Source organism: Neolamprologus brichardi, chromosome 12, assembly GCF_056152115.1.
Source record: "Neolamprologus brichardi isolate AB-2024 chromosome 12, ASM5615211v1, whole genome shotgun sequence".
NCBI classification, from domain to species: domain Eukaryota; kingdom Metazoa; phylum Chordata; class Actinopteri; order Cichliformes; family Cichlidae; genus Neolamprologus; species Neolamprologus brichardi.
In genome coordinates, this window is record NC_142115.1 from 32,811,003 (window position 1) to 32,828,824 (window position 17,822).

The 17,822-nt window shown below is 39.3% G+C and overlaps 1 protein-coding gene across 2 annotated transcripts; it reads right to left on the reverse strand.

Moving 5' to 3' along the window:
- Positions 1–211: 211 nt before the first annotated feature.
- LOC102793374 (uncharacterized) lies at positions 212–7,674 on the reverse strand. Of its 2 annotated transcripts, none has more exons than XM_006797673.3 (9): positions 7,486–7,674; positions 4,889–5,160; positions 4,202–4,355; positions 3,849–4,095; positions 3,499–3,587; positions 3,170–3,320; positions 1,497–1,654; positions 1,045–1,137; positions 212–397 (listed from the first exon to the last, which is right to left on the reverse strand). In XM_006797673.3, exons 1-9 carry the CDS (start codon positions 7,566–7,568, stop codon positions 256–258), a joined length of 1,389 nt encoding a protein of 462 aa, XP_006797736.2. In that variant the 5' UTR covers positions 7,569–7,674; the 3' UTR covers positions 212–255. The 2 variants fall into 2 exon arrangements, with proteins under 2 accessions (XP_006797736.2, XP_006797735.2); XM_006797672.3 differs by having other exon boundaries at positions 1,497–1,657.
- Positions 7,675–17,822: the final 10,148 nt, after the last annotated feature.

Below are 17,822 nucleotides of genomic sequence, written 5' to 3' on the forward strand. Positions count from 1 at the left end.
ATTAAAACTTCAACAGTGAGGTTTAATTGCCAGATTTGGATGATGACTATACCGTGCAGATTATGACGCGTGTGGGAATAAAACTTTAATCATTAATAATTCCTGAGACGAACACAAATTTTTAAACGCTGATGTTTTTCTTTATGTGGACATGACCTGACATACAGATGTGGACGTGTTAAATGCTTAAACGTGCTCTCGAGTCAGTATGTTTGTAGACAAATACATCAGCATTTAGAGGAAACGCAGGTTTTTTTATTTTCTTGCTGGATTTGGGTTCAGCAGACTGGTGGAGGTGGAGGGTCCTGCTTCTGCATGAGTGTCCCGAGAAGCCAGGTCAGATGGGTTAGACCTATCATCAGAGGCTGCGATCGATGCCTTGTGACAGCCGGGTTTCCTGAGAGATTTATAAAGAAGCATAATGAAACAAAATCCAACAGCACAGTTTCTTTTTTAGCACTTCTAATTCTTAGGAGCACAAAAATATTATTGAGAACTGACATCACAACCAACAACCTAATTAATCTCACACCTTCTACTTCTGTTTTTGTCCTCTACCCACTCCAAAGTCATACTGAGGATCTTGAACTCCCTAATGCTCCACTTTATTCCCTTTTGTAAGAGTTTTTTCTCAGCAAACGGCTGCCTGCTGAACATGAAACTGAACAATGATGATGAGTCGTCTCTACTTTCTGAGGCGGCTGAGGTCCTTCGACATCTGTCTGACAATGCTCAGGATTTTCTTTGAGTCGTGGCTCGTGCTATTCTCTATGCTGTTGCATGCTGTGGGAGCAGGTTGAGTGTCGCAGATACCAAAAAAAGACTCAATAAACGGATTGGCCAGTAATGTTGTGGGGATGGAGCTGGATTCCCTTAAGGTGGTGTCGAATGTTGTCCAAGATAAAGACAATGCTGAATAATACCTCCCACCCACTCCATGACATGTTGCTGTGGCCATCTCCCTGTACAACTCCTCCATCTAATACACTGTAAGCCAGTGGCAGCTGGTTGCTGATGGACTGATGACCTGCACCAGAGACGTACCTCCATCTGGGTCGAGGTAAGAAGCCGAGATCGCCCGGCCTGTAGCGGCTCAACAAAAACAGTGGATCTGTGCCAAGCTTCAAAGTCTCTGGGCTGAGGACAAATGGAACGACAGGACTGTTGTTATTAATTAACATTTTTTTGCGTGTTATCATTTTCTACTTTACCTTAGCACTTTTTCTTTTCTTTTTGAGAAAAAAACATATCATGGTGTTTTTGAAACCAAAACAAAAGTCACAGCAACTAAGCAAAGGCTTATTTATAGAGGCGTACATTGTTTTTTGACTATTTTGAGGCCAACTGGGAGATAATCTGGCTCTCATGGGCCTCAGTCGGGCAAAGATCCAGTTCGCTGCTGTGAAGAACCTGGCAGCTTTCAGCAGATATCAGACCACCATTTTCACGACTCATTACACTAACATACACAAACCGGGCAAAGTGTTTCCAAGCACCTGACTGTTCCAGGGCCAGATGTCTGCAGTTTCTGCCCTCGACTGCTCTTCTCTGGGGAAGTATAAAGAGCGGACTCTGTTCCATGGGATGTGTTGCTTTCCAGGATCTCACGCAGCTTTTGGATCTTCTCCTGAGCCTCAGAGAATTTCTCTAAGCCCTTCTGAGGACAGAGACAGTGTACACATTAGCAGGTAAGTCACAAAATAATATTTTGTTCTCATAATACTATAGCCTTAAAAGACAATAAGGCTAATCAGCTAACAGTGTTCACTTCATCCTAGGCCACCTAATGTGAAAGTGTTAGAATTTTGAGTTTCTTTTTGTGTTCAGAAAAAATCAAAGCACTCACCAGTAGTTGGCAAATTACATCTTAGTTAGGTGAAAGATTTATATGAAATTTTGCCTCTTGCAAAACAATAATCAATACAGTGGCTCAAAATTTCACCTAAAATGAACGAGGTTAATGTGAATAGAAGTAAATCAAACTTGCAACAAATTCCTGCTTTAGTCATTTTAGGGGCTTTTTTCAGTTTCGCGTCAATGTGTAGCAAACAGAGTGTGGACCCAAATGCATAGCTCGGCAGGCGGACTTATCTGAAAACTCAGATTTATTAGCGGGCAAGTAGCAAACTTAACAAACATAGAGCAGAGCTGGAGAAGACTGACAAACAGGGATACACATATGAGGAGAAATCACAACAAAGTGAAGAAAAACTAAGGGCTTAAATACACATGAGATAATCAGGGTGCTGGAAAACATCTGGGAACACAGGTTAACAAAATCTAACTAATGAGACAAGGGAAGCAGAACTGAATATATGCACACGAGACAAGGAATAACAAAATGAAACAGGAAATAATGCACACTGAGACTCAGACTAAGACACGTGAACTTGACACTGGGGAATAATCAGACAGACTGAGAAGACAAAAGGTCAAAACGCAGAGATCAGCCAGACGACACTGGGAGATGCTAAAGACTGAACACAGAAATGAGACAAAGACAGACTTGACACGAAAAAGGGAGCAGACAAGAACCAAAAACTAGAAACATTAGTAACAAAACCCAGAGTCCAACAATCTCAAAAACCTTGGTCAAAGACTCAGGAGCATAACAATGACAATCTATTCATAGATGATTAGATGATCTAATGCAGGGGTGATGAACTCCAGGCCTCAAGGGCCGGTGTCCTGCATGTTTTAGATATCACCAGGGGTCAACACATCTGAATCAAATGATTAGTTCATTATCAGGCATCTGGAGAACTTCAAGACACGTTGGGGAGGTAATTTAGCATTTAAATGAGCTGTGTTGGATCAAGGACACATCTAAAACCTGCAGGATACCGGCCCTCGAGGCCTGAAGTTCCCTACCCCTAATCTAATGTATCACACACAGATCGTTATTGTTGTGTATGTCTTATGATGCCATTGTATCATTTGTGAATCAACGTTTATAGCTTCATGCCATTGTTGTGGAATATCTGGATACCTGGTTTCTTGGATGCCAGTCTCAATAGCAGAACATAAGGAGGGTTTCCAGCAGTCTTCAATTAATACCAATCAAACTGGACCACCAAGCACAGAACTATCTCCCATACGAACATTATGATATGCTGTGGCTACAATCAAATGGCTAAAGGCCATAGTTATTGTCAGGCTGTGTTCTTACCATCACAGCACGTCTCAGAATGTTTGTTGCTTTCTCCATGTCTGCCTTGAGCTGCCTCCTCCTACTCATCTCCTCCTGGAGCTCGGCCTCCAGCTGAGCTGCCTCAGCTTTCTTTTGACTGCACACTTCAGAATCCAAGTTCAGCTGCTGTCTGAAATTATAACAGAATAAAAGTTGACCCAATGTGGGTATGGCTCAGTGGTAGAGCATCTGACTGTTTTTATGTTTTTATGTTTTTATGTATCTCTTTTGTATGTTGCTACTATCAGGAAGTTAAAAAAAATAATCTTGGAGAAACAGAAATAAACAAAAAGTAAAGAAGTAAAGACCTGAGGTCCTGTTTCTTGGCCAGCAAGAGGCTGTAGTTATTCAGCCGAACCTTGAGCTGCTGGCACTTCTTCGACAGCTGCTCTTCTTTCTGTAAATCGGGTGATAAATGTGGAGACATGAAAAATGAAAACGAGTTATCAGTTAAAATAGTGTTACAATATTTTAAGGCAATGCATATCTTCCCACACGGCTCATTCTACATAATAATAAAAAGCAATAAGACTTGTATGTTGCATGTAGCAATGTAACATCAACTTTTTAAACAGAAGGCAGATGTACCAATACAAGCTACCGCTACCTCTAGGAATTACGCAGGCACATTTATGTCCCTTCTATGCAGACATCGTACCTCCTTGAGTTGGATGATGTCCTGGCTAGCTGTGTGGCTGTCCCTCTTCATGTTTTGTACTTCAAGACAGACTTCACTCTCTTGGCATTGCAGGATGGATTTCTCTTTCAAGAGTTTAAAGCTCTCTGCTGTAAGCTCCTTGACTTGTTTAAGCACCTCTGCGTGCTGAATCTTCTCCTCCTCAACATTTGCTGAAACTTTATTTTTGATGGAGCTCCACACTTGTTTCTCACAGTCTTGAAACACTCTGTTGTTGGAGAACAGGGGTCAGTAAGTCGACCCGGCATCCAGAGGGAACAACTCCTCCTGCAGTTATAACTGTAGCTTGAATTTAACTCTGCACTAGATCTTACTTTGCCCAATGTAAATCCAATCGTTTCTGCAGTTTGGCGATGGCAGCTTCATATTCTTCCCTCGTAGTGTATAGCTGCTTCTCAATAAACTCCACGTAGGCCAGTCGCTCTGTCATCCTCCCCCTCTCCTTCTGCTGCTGGTCCAGCTTCTCCTCTGAGTGGTGGAAAGGAGGTGCAAATGAAAACAGGAAGCAAGAAACAATCCAGTGTAAGCTTCACACAGTCTCAACAACGGTTTTGCAAAAATCATGGTTCGGAGACTGTGGTTATGATATTTTTGCAAATCTCTCAAAAAGGCAGACACAAAAATTAAAACAGCAATTTTAAGGTTCAACCCACAATCAAATTAATATATTTTCTCCTGGTTTGGCTATAAATGTGCACAGTGGTGCAGCAGCTAGCTCATTAGCACTGTTGCCTCTTAGTGAGAAGGTTCCTGGTTTCAAACTCCAGATTGGCTGGGCCTTGTGTGCTCTTCTTGTACCTGTGTGGGTTTCCTCCAGTTAATCCACCTTCACCCCACAGTCCAAAGATGCACATCTTAGGTTAACTGCTGACTCTAAATTGGGCATGTGGTGGTGTGTCTCTCCAACTTCTGCCCCATGTTTAGACCAGCTGACTTAACCGAAACTAACAAACACAAGATGAAGAAAAATAATAAATGATCTGACTCAGCGTCTATCTCACTTTGCGACGTGTTCTTTGACATGAGTGTGTCCACTTCCTTCTGTAGCTCCTCCTTCTGCTGGTTGAGATGCAGCTTGAGCTCATCGGTTTCCTTTTCGTCAGCTTGCTGCTGATGCTCCAACACCTTACTCAGCTCCGCAACCTTTCTCTCTACTGCATTTGAGGAGTCTGTCAGGTAATTACATATATCGTCCCTGTCCCTCCCCATTGCTCCATACCAAAATCTGAGGTCATCTATCAGTTTCTTCAGCTCGTCACATCTGAGCTGACACCTGCAGCACAAAAAAAAGGACATATGGGTTTAGAAGTGATGAATCTAATATGAAATGCTAAGCTGAAACTGCTGTAGCTGGTACATCAGAATAGTGAAAAAGGAAGTTTTAAGATTTTATAATTGAGGAAGAAATAATAAATTTACTTGGTCCTTACAGAGGGGTGAGGTGAGGTTAACAGGTTAAGGAGGTGAGTTGAGCCAAGAGTCTTTTTGCCATTGTAACTTCTGCTGAACAGATAACCTCGTCCGGATCATGTCATGTTCAGAGTTTTGCTTTAAAATCATCTGGAAGCGCCACGTTTTCACTAATTCTTTTATTTACAGTATCCGGTAATACATATAGAGCCTCTGCTGATGGACTGCATTTATAGCAAATGTAGCTGTTAAGTTTTGTTGTTGTGAAATATGTGTTGTGTTGTCATTGGAATTTGCAAATAAGTCTAATCATATTCAGATGGTGATACAGAAACTTTGCTTGTTATTTTATGCATAAATGCTATGTCATTGCCACACTGAAGAAAGTTTCAAGTTCTTGACTCTGTTTCTGAAAAAGGATTGTAATGTTGATTCCTTTGCTAATTTACACCTGAGGTAAAGATCGTAAGGAAAGTACGGGCTCAGATTCAGACGGAGGATTCAAACCCAGGTCAGCTAAAGTTATTCTTCTATATTTTACAGTAAATAGAATTTTTAGCTTTCATAATTAAATTATGGATTTGAGCCTGTTTGTTGTCACTATTTCATTTAATTGAATGTTTTTCAGATTTTTTTAAAATCACATGTAAGAAGAATTGCACAGCAGTTAGGCACCGTGTTATTTGTAGCCGGTGTCGTGCCAAAGTAGGTATCCCCGACAGAATTTGTTTCCCCTGTGCTGGGAGCACGCAGGAAGTACTGATGTTTTCATTTTGTGAAAAAGTGAAAAATTAGTATGGTTACATTACCATTCAGTTTGAAGGTTACAACAGAAAATTATATATTTATTGCTCACGGGGTATCAGATGGGATTATTTTAATAAACCATTAACATTTTGGCTGATAACTATTTTTATTCTCCTGTAACTTTACTATATAAAGAGCTAAATCCTCCAAAGTTTCAGGAGTAATGCCTCATAATAAGAAGTGTTTGTGAACGAAAAATCAGCAATGTGGGATACTGTTTGTCCGTGATCAGTGTTGGGAAGGTTACTTTTAAAATGTATACCATTACAGAATACAGAATACATGTCCCAAAATGTATTCTGTAACGTATTCCGTTACGTTACTCAATGAGAGTAACGTATTCTGAATACTTTGGATTACTTAATATATTATCATGCTGTTTACAACTACATGAATGTACTATTGCTGTGATTTATTACTGTTACTGAAGGTCCGCGGCTCCGAACCGTAGTAAAGGGACCTCTGGCTAATACGGCGGGTTCTGTGTCGGGCTCGTAGCTGAAAACTAGCTTTACTTTGTTGTCTGGGTCAACTTTGCTAGCGAGAGACAGAGAGAGGCGTTGAAAGGCTGCTCCAATGGAACTTATTGTTTTTGGAGGAAAACACGAACACGGTGTACAGTCGAGTCTTAATAGCTTACTTACAACTGGGCTCGTCAGGCACTCTTCTTGGCTGCAGTGGTTATTATTATATTTACATGCTTCCAGCTCCCGTTTTTGCTCGATGACAGCTCGTACTTTTCCTTTTTCTCCCTCCCTCGCTCACAGACACATAACGGGTATGGCAGTCCATTCTCCCTGCAGCACGGACTACACTGCCTATGATGCTACATTCTTTAGAGCTATACCGGTAGCATTCTGCCTATTAGCTTAGCACAACAACAACAGGCGCTCCCTCACCCAGGAAACACGCAGAGAGAGCGTCACCCTGTAACCATGGCAACCGTAACGCTGCCGCCTGGAACAACAGCTGTCAAACAAAACCCAAACAGGCCTGACCCGCCACAACATGAAACAGGAAAGTCAAAAATGTCAGGAGTAGTTAGTCATTATAAGAAGTGTTTGTAAGCTAAAAATCAACAATGTGGGATACTGTTTGTCCGTGATTTGGACAGTCCAGCGTGTGCTCCCGACGGAGGGGAAACAAATTCTGTCGGGGATACCTAGTTTGGCGCGACACCGGTACTGTAGAAACCTTCAAGATAAAAGCAGTCAGTCAACATAGCTGCCATTTGATCCAAAAGCTGATGAAGCACACACAGATACATGTAACCTATGAAGCTGTTCTATAATCACGTGTTTAAAAGTTTTGGGACATTTTTGTTTTATATTAAAAGTCGTTCACCCAACAGAGGAGCAGCTATAGTGCAACAGTTTCTTACCTTTCCAGCTCCTTATCTAAGAACTGAATTTGTGTCAAATATAAAGCCCTGTCTCTGTCATCAGGAACTGTCTCATCTGCCATAGTTGCTGATTTTTCCGCCTTTTTTACGATAAACTTGTTGGTGTTGTGTTTTATCTCCACTGCTTTAACGGCACATTTTCAAATAGCACAGAGAAACGATGTTAGTTGTTGCCAGGATACGCTGCATTCAGGGACCGCTTGAAATATTCAGCGCTTCATGTATTTGCTCTAAATGCAAATGTATATATAGTCTGCTGGTTGTTATGGTTCATTTAAGACTTCAGTTTGTTTTTCGTCTGTTTATTTGCAAAGTTGATTTTCAGTTTACAAATGTAGTAGTAACATTAATGAGATTAATGAATTATCTGAAAGAAAATCTAGCAATTATAGCAACAATACCCAGTTATACAGTTATTGTGATAACAATAACTGATTTATTTTATATATTATATTTTAGGAGGTTTTTTTTGTTTAGTTTAGTCATTTATATCATTGTTTATATGTATTGGGATTATCCTGAAGCACCTAATTACTAATTGTATGGTTTTATAGACACTTATAATCACTAACTGATAACTGTTTACTGCCCTTAGTTTTCATGCTCCTGAGCTTCTTATCTGTCTACAGAGCCACCTTGCATATGCAGAGGAAACACAGCACCTCTCAGGCAGAGCTGTACATGCTTGTCTGTTGGCTGACAGTCAGTCTGCTCTGGGTTTGATCGCATTACTCCCCATGACAAAAGCTCAGTGCTGCTCTGTGAGGTAAAGAACACAAACGCATGGTCTCTGACTATCAAGAGGCTTACATTTGTGGGCTTTTAAAGCGCAACTACACCTTCAAATTATGCAGTCACAGCAGATGCATCGCAACAGAGGAAGGAGTTATGAACACTTCACTGCCACTGAATATGTGTGTATATAATTTAGCCTTGACAGTTTTACTGCATTGTTCACCTTTTGTACAGAGAGCAGAGGTTGATGAAAGGTTACATGAAGACTTCAGAAGGTTTTATCAGTCAGTAGATTTTTTTTTCTTTCCTCTTCTTCAGTTCTGACAAAATCGACTCTCCCTCAACACAAAAGACGCACCACGAGAGTCGTCCAACCCACGGATCTATTAATACCTGCAAATAGAGGTGCTCCCTGAACATGTGGCTGCCAAACCAAAATGTTTCTCTAATTACTCTGTTTGGTCTCAAACAGACACACAAAGTTCACAAAACCAAGTTGATCTCAATGACTCATTTACTTTATTCTTTTTTTCATATCACTTGTTTGAATTTGTGATTCTGATTCAGTTTAATTTTATTTCATTTCTAGGTTTCAGGTTATGTTTCCAGTGTAGTTTTTATTGTTTGAAAATGTTTAGTCTTCATTTAGTTGTCGTCCGAAGTCAAAATTAACAAATACTAAAACTTAGGGTATTTGATTTTTTTGGGTGATATGATTTTGTTTTAGTTAGTTTTACAAAATTATTTCACTTGGTAAACTATAATAACCTTGATCTACAAAGGTCTTTTGCAGGAAACAGTAGGCGTACATTTTAAAAAGTGAATGTGATGTTTGCAAGTTTCTATGTAACGAAGCGTGAAGTCTCATAAAAATCCTAATATGAAGACTACTACTTAATTAAATAACAGACCTCGGTAGCTACGTTACAATATGACAACCACAGCTGGGCAAACTAATTATATCTAATTATATTATTTAGAACTAATTATGTGTTTTCAGTTTCTGAAGATTGAGCACGATCTTTCTTTTGGCACAAAGTAAAAATACCAATTCCAATATTCAGTCAGACCTTATAAAAGTAAAATGTTTGGTTAGCTGCGTGTGACTCAAACAGGAGTTCAAACCCAGCATACACCTGTGTTTGCATACCTTCAGGTACAGTCAATCATTTTCATTGCTGAGGTTTCTCCTATGCACATTGTCATAACCTGTGAAGTGTCCTGCACGCTACCTCCACCACCCACAGATATTCAGCCCGAGGCCGGCATACTGTAACTCAGCTGTCTCTGTGTTATTGTCTGTTTTTCTCTGTTGCATCGGCCCCTGGGAGGACGATGCCCTCAAAATACAAATAATGTGCTCTTTGCACGAAAAGTGAGACGGATATGTTTCCTCACTGGGAAAGGATTAGATGGTGGAAGACATGAGCAGAAAGATAAAACAGCTTGTGGTGGAAAGTGAGGGTGTGGAGGTTAAGACATTCAGCTCTCACGACACGAGTCGTGAGTTCATTTTCTAAAAATATCTTTTCCTTTTGTGGAAAAACTCCGACTTTAGCACTAAGATATTTCATAGAAACTTTAGACAAATCAAACTCTCAGAAAAGGTTCATTCTTTTTTTTCCCAATAAATTATAAGTTGTCAATTATTCCAGCAAGATGGAAAAAGCTTTTGCTTGGCAAATAATCACTGATTATTTGCATATTAAACTTAATGTGAGTCGAGCAAACACACACGTACAGAAAACGTACAAAAACCTTCATTATCCTTGCATGTAATGCCTTGTCATATCTCACAATATTAAAAGCTTTAGCCAGGACTGTCTGCAGTGACAGTTATGTCTCCATGTTTATGCAAAGATTTTTTGTTTTCTGGTATTTGCTGGTCCCAAACCATCTTTGACTACAACAGCCAGCTTTATACCTCTCCCCTTGTCCTTTTGATTACCAATATTTAAATTTTTGACTACTCTTGAACTTTGCCACAGTAAGAGCACCTAAACCTTAACCCTGTCCTATTAACATTAGCTGGAGTTTGTGTCCTAGTTGCAGCAACAACAGATAAAAAGAATGAGAGACGAGAATGTGATCTGCTGCAGGCCTCGGGCTGCAGAGCACGGGAGAGGCACGCATCGAAATAGCTGCTTAAACAGTGTTTTTACCAATCTGTGTCTGAATATGCTACCTGTTTGTTTCCCGGTTGTCATGGCAGCCGGTAATTAAACCTAAAAGCACACCAAGTGTTGCTGAACACAGCAATCAGCTTCTGCTCCTCCTCCAGTTAGTCTCACATATTTTGTGTTGACTGGCTGACAATATCACAAAGAGATTTAAAGACATGAAGCGCATGAGACTGGCTCATTAGCTTGCTGTAGTAACACAGTTTTACCTGGCGACAGATGGAAAGTCAGCGCCATCAAACATAACACAACATGGCTCATTTATGTTTTCAGTTTAATTTTCCTTTAGTCAGTAAATCCAATCACACTGCTTTAAAGCTTGAGGCCATGGGTTATCTAACTCTAAAGTAGAATTTTATTAAATTACTTTAAACTAAAAAACCTTTAGGAATTGTTCTAGAGGATTGTGGTGGATGTTTGCAAATTTAAAGAGTGGCAGGTGGTGGCGGTGGAGCATTCATCAGTTGTCATAACACCATAAAGTCAAATACGGACAGGCTGTTCAATTGAAACCCAGTGTGCTTACTGATAAATTCCACTTGGTGCTGCGATTATTATTATTAGCCTTCAAATTACAGGTTGTGCTTTTGGAACAAATATGAACGGATACCTTTTAACTGCCACGACAAAGAAGAACAAAACCTTTAGCAACCACTTACCAACTCAAATCACACCTGACCATCACCATTTACAACATCCTGAATGCCACTGATGTCGTTAGGATATTAGAATGCTGCTCGCTTATCTCAGCTCAGAAACATTTAGATGTTCCCACAATAATTACAATATTTTCAAGTTATTCACTGCAGGAAAATGTTGTAAATAAAGGTGCACTCTGTAATGTAAAGTACATGTAAAGTAGGCCCTTGCATGAATGCAGTTACATCTCTCACATGCCCCGCTTATAAAAAGGATGCGATCTACATGTTTGGGGAGAGTGTGAATCATTCTTATTTGTAGCGACTGTTTACAGATGTTGCCTAATCACACCACAGTAATAATGTTGCAGTTATCTTTGTGAGAACCAGTTGGGTTCAGACCACGGCCATCAAACAGACCAAAATTGACCTGGCAAAGACTCCAATCTGGCCCACTCACATTTCCAGCTTTGGAAAATGTAAAGGAGTAAAGGTATAAATCTTGGAATTTTAACTGTATTTGCATATGATTTATAACTTTTCCTACCGAAAAAGACCTCCCTCGTGGCCATGCATATCACACCAATGTAATTAAGTAACAGATAAACAACTGGGCAATGAGAAACAACTTTTAAATTGAATTTACACATTTATCATGCAGAAACACTGAGGTGTACCGTACTGTAAGATATCTCAGGGACTAAATGCATAGTTAAATTTCTTTACACTTACAGAAAGGAGAGTTTCACAAGTAGGCTGTGTGTGCTTTATAATTATTTTTTTGGATGCCTCTCTTTGTTTTACATGGCTTCAGTGGTCTGACGGATAAAACTTAGCTCAAATTGGTTAGGTAAATTGGTTAGGCTGCGAGTTTGGCACTAAATTGAGAGGGTTTCATTTAGAGGAGGTAGAAATGTCCTGATATTCAAACCATAATATTGTTGGATGAAGTTATTATCCACCTACATTTAAACCAATTATAAGAAGAGTTGGAACGAGGCCCATTTGACAATTTAGATGAATTGAAACTGGAATTTCCCTCTTTCGAAACAAAAGCTAAATAATGAAGCTGAATTCTTTGGGCAGGGTGTTAGCTGCTGTGATTACTGCTCAGGGAAATATTTGTCTGTAGCATTAGGCTGTAATAACTTTTTTTCAAGCGCTAACCTGCCTTAACCTTTTGTTTCCTGCAGCCCAAAGGCCGAGCCTTTTCCTCTCAGGTGTGAACCAGGAGATAGGTATTCTGTCTCCGTGCCAGTACAAACGATGTGTAGCTGAGTCTGAAGCATCAAACAGCATTAGGGCTGCTGACAAACATGGAGGATTAAAATAAGAATGAAGGGGAGGAAGTATTGGTTGTCTGTGCCAATCGCATCCCCTCTGATACACAAAGACTTTCTGGTAATCCCACCGCACCAGGATCCCCTTTCCTAGGTAAACCACCTGCATGGAGTGGAATCTTTGGAATGCGTGCCTGTGTCTTCCTGCACTGAAGAATATGCTATTAGGCAACCGAGTTTTAGTATTCACTTGTAAGCGTGCTTTATCATAAAAATGATGTATTTGTGGTAAAGGATGTGAGGTATTAAATCTCCTCCGGTGGGTTTAGCCTTGAGGGCGAGAGCATTTGAGCGTACGATGGGGGCAGGAGATGCCCCCATCGTACGCTCAAATGCTCGTCATCACGTCATCCTTCTTTCGCATTTTAGTGTTACAAAGTTAAATGGAAAAACAAACGCAGTTTTTACCAGAACTTGTTTTTTTTTTTAAGCAGAAAGCTCCTTCCCATATGGAAAAGACATATATAAATCTTATAAAGTTTCTATCTGTCTTGTATGAAACTTGTATGAAAAGCATACAAAAGTGAAAACACATATAACATCCCTTGAAAAATTATATAATGAAACTTGTATGTTTTGGATACTTACTAAAAAAATATATGAAAGTAATGAGAAAGTGGCCACTTTCATGAGTAAATCATATATGTTTTTACTATTTCTTTTCCATATGGGTTGAATCACGACACTTTCAGTAATTTGAAAAAACAAAACAAACAAACCCTTGAATGACTCACAATAAATTTATGCCTTGTTAGATACTAGGTTATGATAAAGATCCCATTTTCTAAATTGTTTAATCCTGCCATGTCACAATTCCATTACTTTTAAATCAAAATTATTGTGGCTCTGACCCTTAAAGTTTATTTCTTTTAAACTTCAAATACAAATAAATCACATTTTGGCCTTTTTCAGACAACAAAAAAGCCATGATATAACATAAGAAACAGAACATGAATACAGAACTATAGAAAGTCCAATTTAATGTGATTTTATATTATTGTAGATTCAGACCCAGGTCTTCATACAGTCTGTAGTTTTCCATGCCATTTATAGTATTGGTTTCTGCTTTTCTCTTTGTTTTATACCCACATGTAATTTTCCAAAACATGTAACTAAGGAGTCTTTGCAATTAACATTAATTTCACCCATTTACCTTTTCATTTTAAGACAAAAGGACGAGCATGGTGTACCAGACTCGGCAAAGCCATGCCAGTACCTGTCCTGCAGAGTCTGAATCATTTCCTTTCATTTGCACAGTGCTGAGTAAGGTTTCTGTATAAGTTTATATCTGAACTAGGAGAACGCGATGATTAACATTCATGTTGACCTTAAAATGTGTTACATCTTTAAGGAAAGTGTTTTCAAGAGAAAGAGAACAAGCTGCCTATAATAATATATCACAACCTCAAGTTATTCATGTCCAGTTATTAACAAATCAATACCTATTATCAATTATGTTTCAACATCTAGCATGCTAGCCTCATTGGATTTTTTTATGTACAAAGTACACTTAAAAAAAAACCTAAGAAAATAAAATGTATATACACAAAGTGTAGTAGGCTACTAGTCCCTTAAAAGTAACTTCTGTCCAGAGTTGACCTGCTTTGGTGGAGGTTTGTGTTTGTGCTTCTTGTTTTTAGTAAAACACTAAATTTGTCACAGTAGTGTGCGTTCACACAACTGTGTGACGTGTGAACCATTCAGAATGTTTTACTTGGTATATTATGTGAACAAAAGAGTGACGTTAATGCTTCCAAAGCACGACGCGTGCACATGAGCTTTGTCTTACGCTGCGTTCTTGCGCGCACTAAACAATGCTGATGACAAAAGCTGTTACGTTTTTGTATTTTTTTATCTACTTATACAGGTGTTGGTTTTATTACAGTGTTTATTGTAAAATAATATTTATAAATGTATATTTATATTATTTTACCCTAATGTTAACAGTTATTGAACAGTTGTGGTCTGTGGGATCAGCTGAGTGTGTTAACATCTTTGCATCTTTGTTGCTTTTTATTGTCAGTCTAAAATTGATGCAACTAACTGCAACCACAGCAAAAGGATTTCAACAGCATTTTTCTTCTTTTGTCTTTTATATCCTTTTCACTTTCTTTGTGGATCAAACATGAGCTCTGGGTGGGGACAGAAAGATTACATGAGTCTTAATATAAATAGGCTAAAGGACAATACTTGAGTGAAATATTTGTTCCCTTTGGTCAGGGCTTGAACCACTGACACTCCCTAAGTGAATCACAGCTTACGCTCAAGTGCTCCTCGGATTTACCCTTTTTCCAAGCTTGGAAAGTATTTCTTCTGATTGCATAGCGCAGGGGTAGGCAACTCCAGGCCTCGAGTGCCGGTGTCCTGGAGGTTTTAGATGTGTCCATGATCCATCACAGCTGATTTAAAGGGCTAAATGACTCCTCAGCATTTCTTGAAGTTCTCCAGAGGTCTGGTAATGAACTAATCATTTGATTCAGGTGTGTTAACCCAGGGTGGGATCTAAAACCTGCAGGACAGGAGTTGCCTACCCCTGCGTATTCTCAAGCTTTTAAAACTGGAAAGTTGAAACAATGGATGCTACTGAGGATGCGTTGACCACACATTGATTTTGACATACTAAACCCAAACTATATATAATTAACATACTAAATAAACAGATTAAAACTCCAATAAATACTCCAAAATACAAGATTGATTATGTGTCATGGTTTGAGTAATTTTAAGAATTTATGATATAAAATGTTCATTCAAAATTGCGATTTGTTCAAAATGAGCGATTAGTTCAAAACCATAACAGTAACATCAAAACATGTTTTTGTTAAACTACAGCTTATCAAAAGAACCCAACAGAAGACCAGCACATTAAGGAGCTGAAAACTCGTAGATTTGTCTCTTTGATGACCCAACTAGGGATCAAATGGTCCAACACAATGTAGAAAAGAGTTTCACATCTATATTTTAGATATTTTAAACATTTTAAATAATTTCCTCTTTGCCCCTCATGAAGAAATTCCGTTCCTAACCTCTAAGCACCAAGTCCAAGTATTATAGCCATGCACTTAGATGAATGCCTTGGCCTATTATGACATGCCACCAAGCTATATTATTATTATTATTATTATTATTATTATTATTGTTGTTGTTGTTGTTGTTGTTGTTAATTTGTTAAGACAGAAACAAGTTGAAACATGAGGCATGATTTAATCAATAGGTCATTGCAGACAAGGGGTAATGATTTTAAACATTTATATTGAGTTATTGGGTTTGCTATCTAATACATGTCAACTGCAAATACAAAGTTGTCACTTAAGAGCCTTTGCGAATGTGTTTGATTCATCATAATACAGAAAACAGTAATCAATACAATATTGACTGGAGAAGCAGATAAATAAGAACATATGGATTATGAAATGTTTGAAGGATTTGAGGCTCTGTGAGGCAACTTAAGATTTAACTGTTTGCGAGTTTTAACAGCACACAAAGAAGCTGGAAATGAAGAGAAAAGCAAAAAGCCTGTCTTTCTTACAGCAGCCTTTCAAGTACATGCAGTGTTGGGGAGTAACGGAATACATGTACCGCCGTTATGTATTTAAAAATACAAAATATGAGTAACTGTATTCCGTTACAGTTACCGTTTAAAAAGGTGGTATTTAGAATACAGTTACTTTGTTGAAATAAATGGATTACACTGCGGTACTGTCAGGACTGTTTGGGTTTTGTTTGACAGCTACGTTCTGTTGTTCCAGGCGGCAGCGTTACGGTTGCCATGGTTACAGGGTGACGCTCTCTCTCTCTGCGTGTGTCCTGGGTGAGAGAACGAATGTTGTTGTTGTGCTAAGCTAATAGGCAGAATGCTACCGGTATAGCTCTAAAGAATGTAGCATCATAGGCAGTGTAGTCCGTGCTGCAGGGAGAATGGACTGCCATACACGTTATGTGTCTGTGAGTGAGGGAGGGAGAAAAAGGAAAAGTACAGCTGTCATCGAGCAAAAACGTGAGCTGGAAGCATGTAAATATAATAATAACCACTGCAGCCAAGAAGAGTGCCTGACGAGCCCAGTTGTAAGTAAGCTATTAAGACTCGACTGTACACCGTGTTTTCCTCCAAAAACAATAAGTTCCTTTGGAGCAGCCTTTCAACGCCTCTCTCTGTCTCTCGCTAGCAAAGTTGACCCAGACAACAAAGTAAAGCTATTTTTCAGCTATGGGCCCGACACGAACCCGCCGAATTTGCCAGAGGTCCCTTTACTACGGTTTGGAGCCGCGGACCTTCAGTAACAGTAATAAATCACAGCAATAGTACATTCACGTAGTTGTAAACAGCATGATAATATATTAAGTAATCCAAAGTATTCAGAATACGTTACTCTCATCGAGTAACATAACGGAATACGTTACAGAATACATTTTGGGGCATGTATTCTGTAATGGAATACATTTTAAAAGTAACCTTCCCAACACTGAGTACATGTGACTTATAATGTCAAAATTAGTGGAACCCCTGCATGACAGTCGGTGTCCACTCACTGCCTGTTGCATGCAGCACTTTGGGATAAATGACTCTGCAGCTTTACCGTAATGCATTTGATGATATACTGTGTGTCGCGTGCAAAAATACAGACAAGAAGCTAATCAAAGCACCCTGAAAACATTCCAGAAATTTCAGCAAATTTCTGTGGTCAAAGCCTGAGGAGAGACAGGGAAGACACAAGTTCAGCCCACACGCAAGGAGAGGTGAGGAAACCTGTAGCTTGACTCTTTGAGCTCTAGCTGGAATTGTGTCCTTGTCTACTGTGCAACTTTTTTCTGTGGCATTCACCTTTATTACAGAGGCTGACCATAAAACATGACTTGAATGTACTTTTATTTGATAAAAAATCAGTTAGTTGGAGCTCCAGAGGGTGTTTTGCTCGTGCTGCTGAAGGAACATATCAGCCAGGGATGATATGTAAAAACCAAAAATAAAAATCCTTCTGAAAAATAAAGTTCCTTCTAAGGAATTGTGGCATTATACGTGGACCTGTTGAGTAAAAATGTTCCGTGTGTAAGGCCCCAGTCAAACGCATTATCAACAAGACACTGTTAGACATTTCATTAAACTTCATGGCAGAATGGTGATGATGGAGAGTACTTAACTGAGCCAGCAATCCTCAACTTTGCCTTCTGGCTTGAGGTGGTAATGCAGCTGCACCATGGATTTTCCCTACAGCAGGGATTTTTAGGGAGGAGGAGGCAGAAAAGCTTCCTTGGGGGGGAAAGGAGTTTGCGTGCATCCAAAAATAATCTTAACTCCTAACAACAATAATTCCCGAGGTGGGTGGCGTCCAACTGGCCAAAGGCAGACTGACAACACCTACTCTGCACATATTTAAAGAGTGTGTGCTTCAAACTCAGACCTAGAACCAGACTGGTGATGAAGA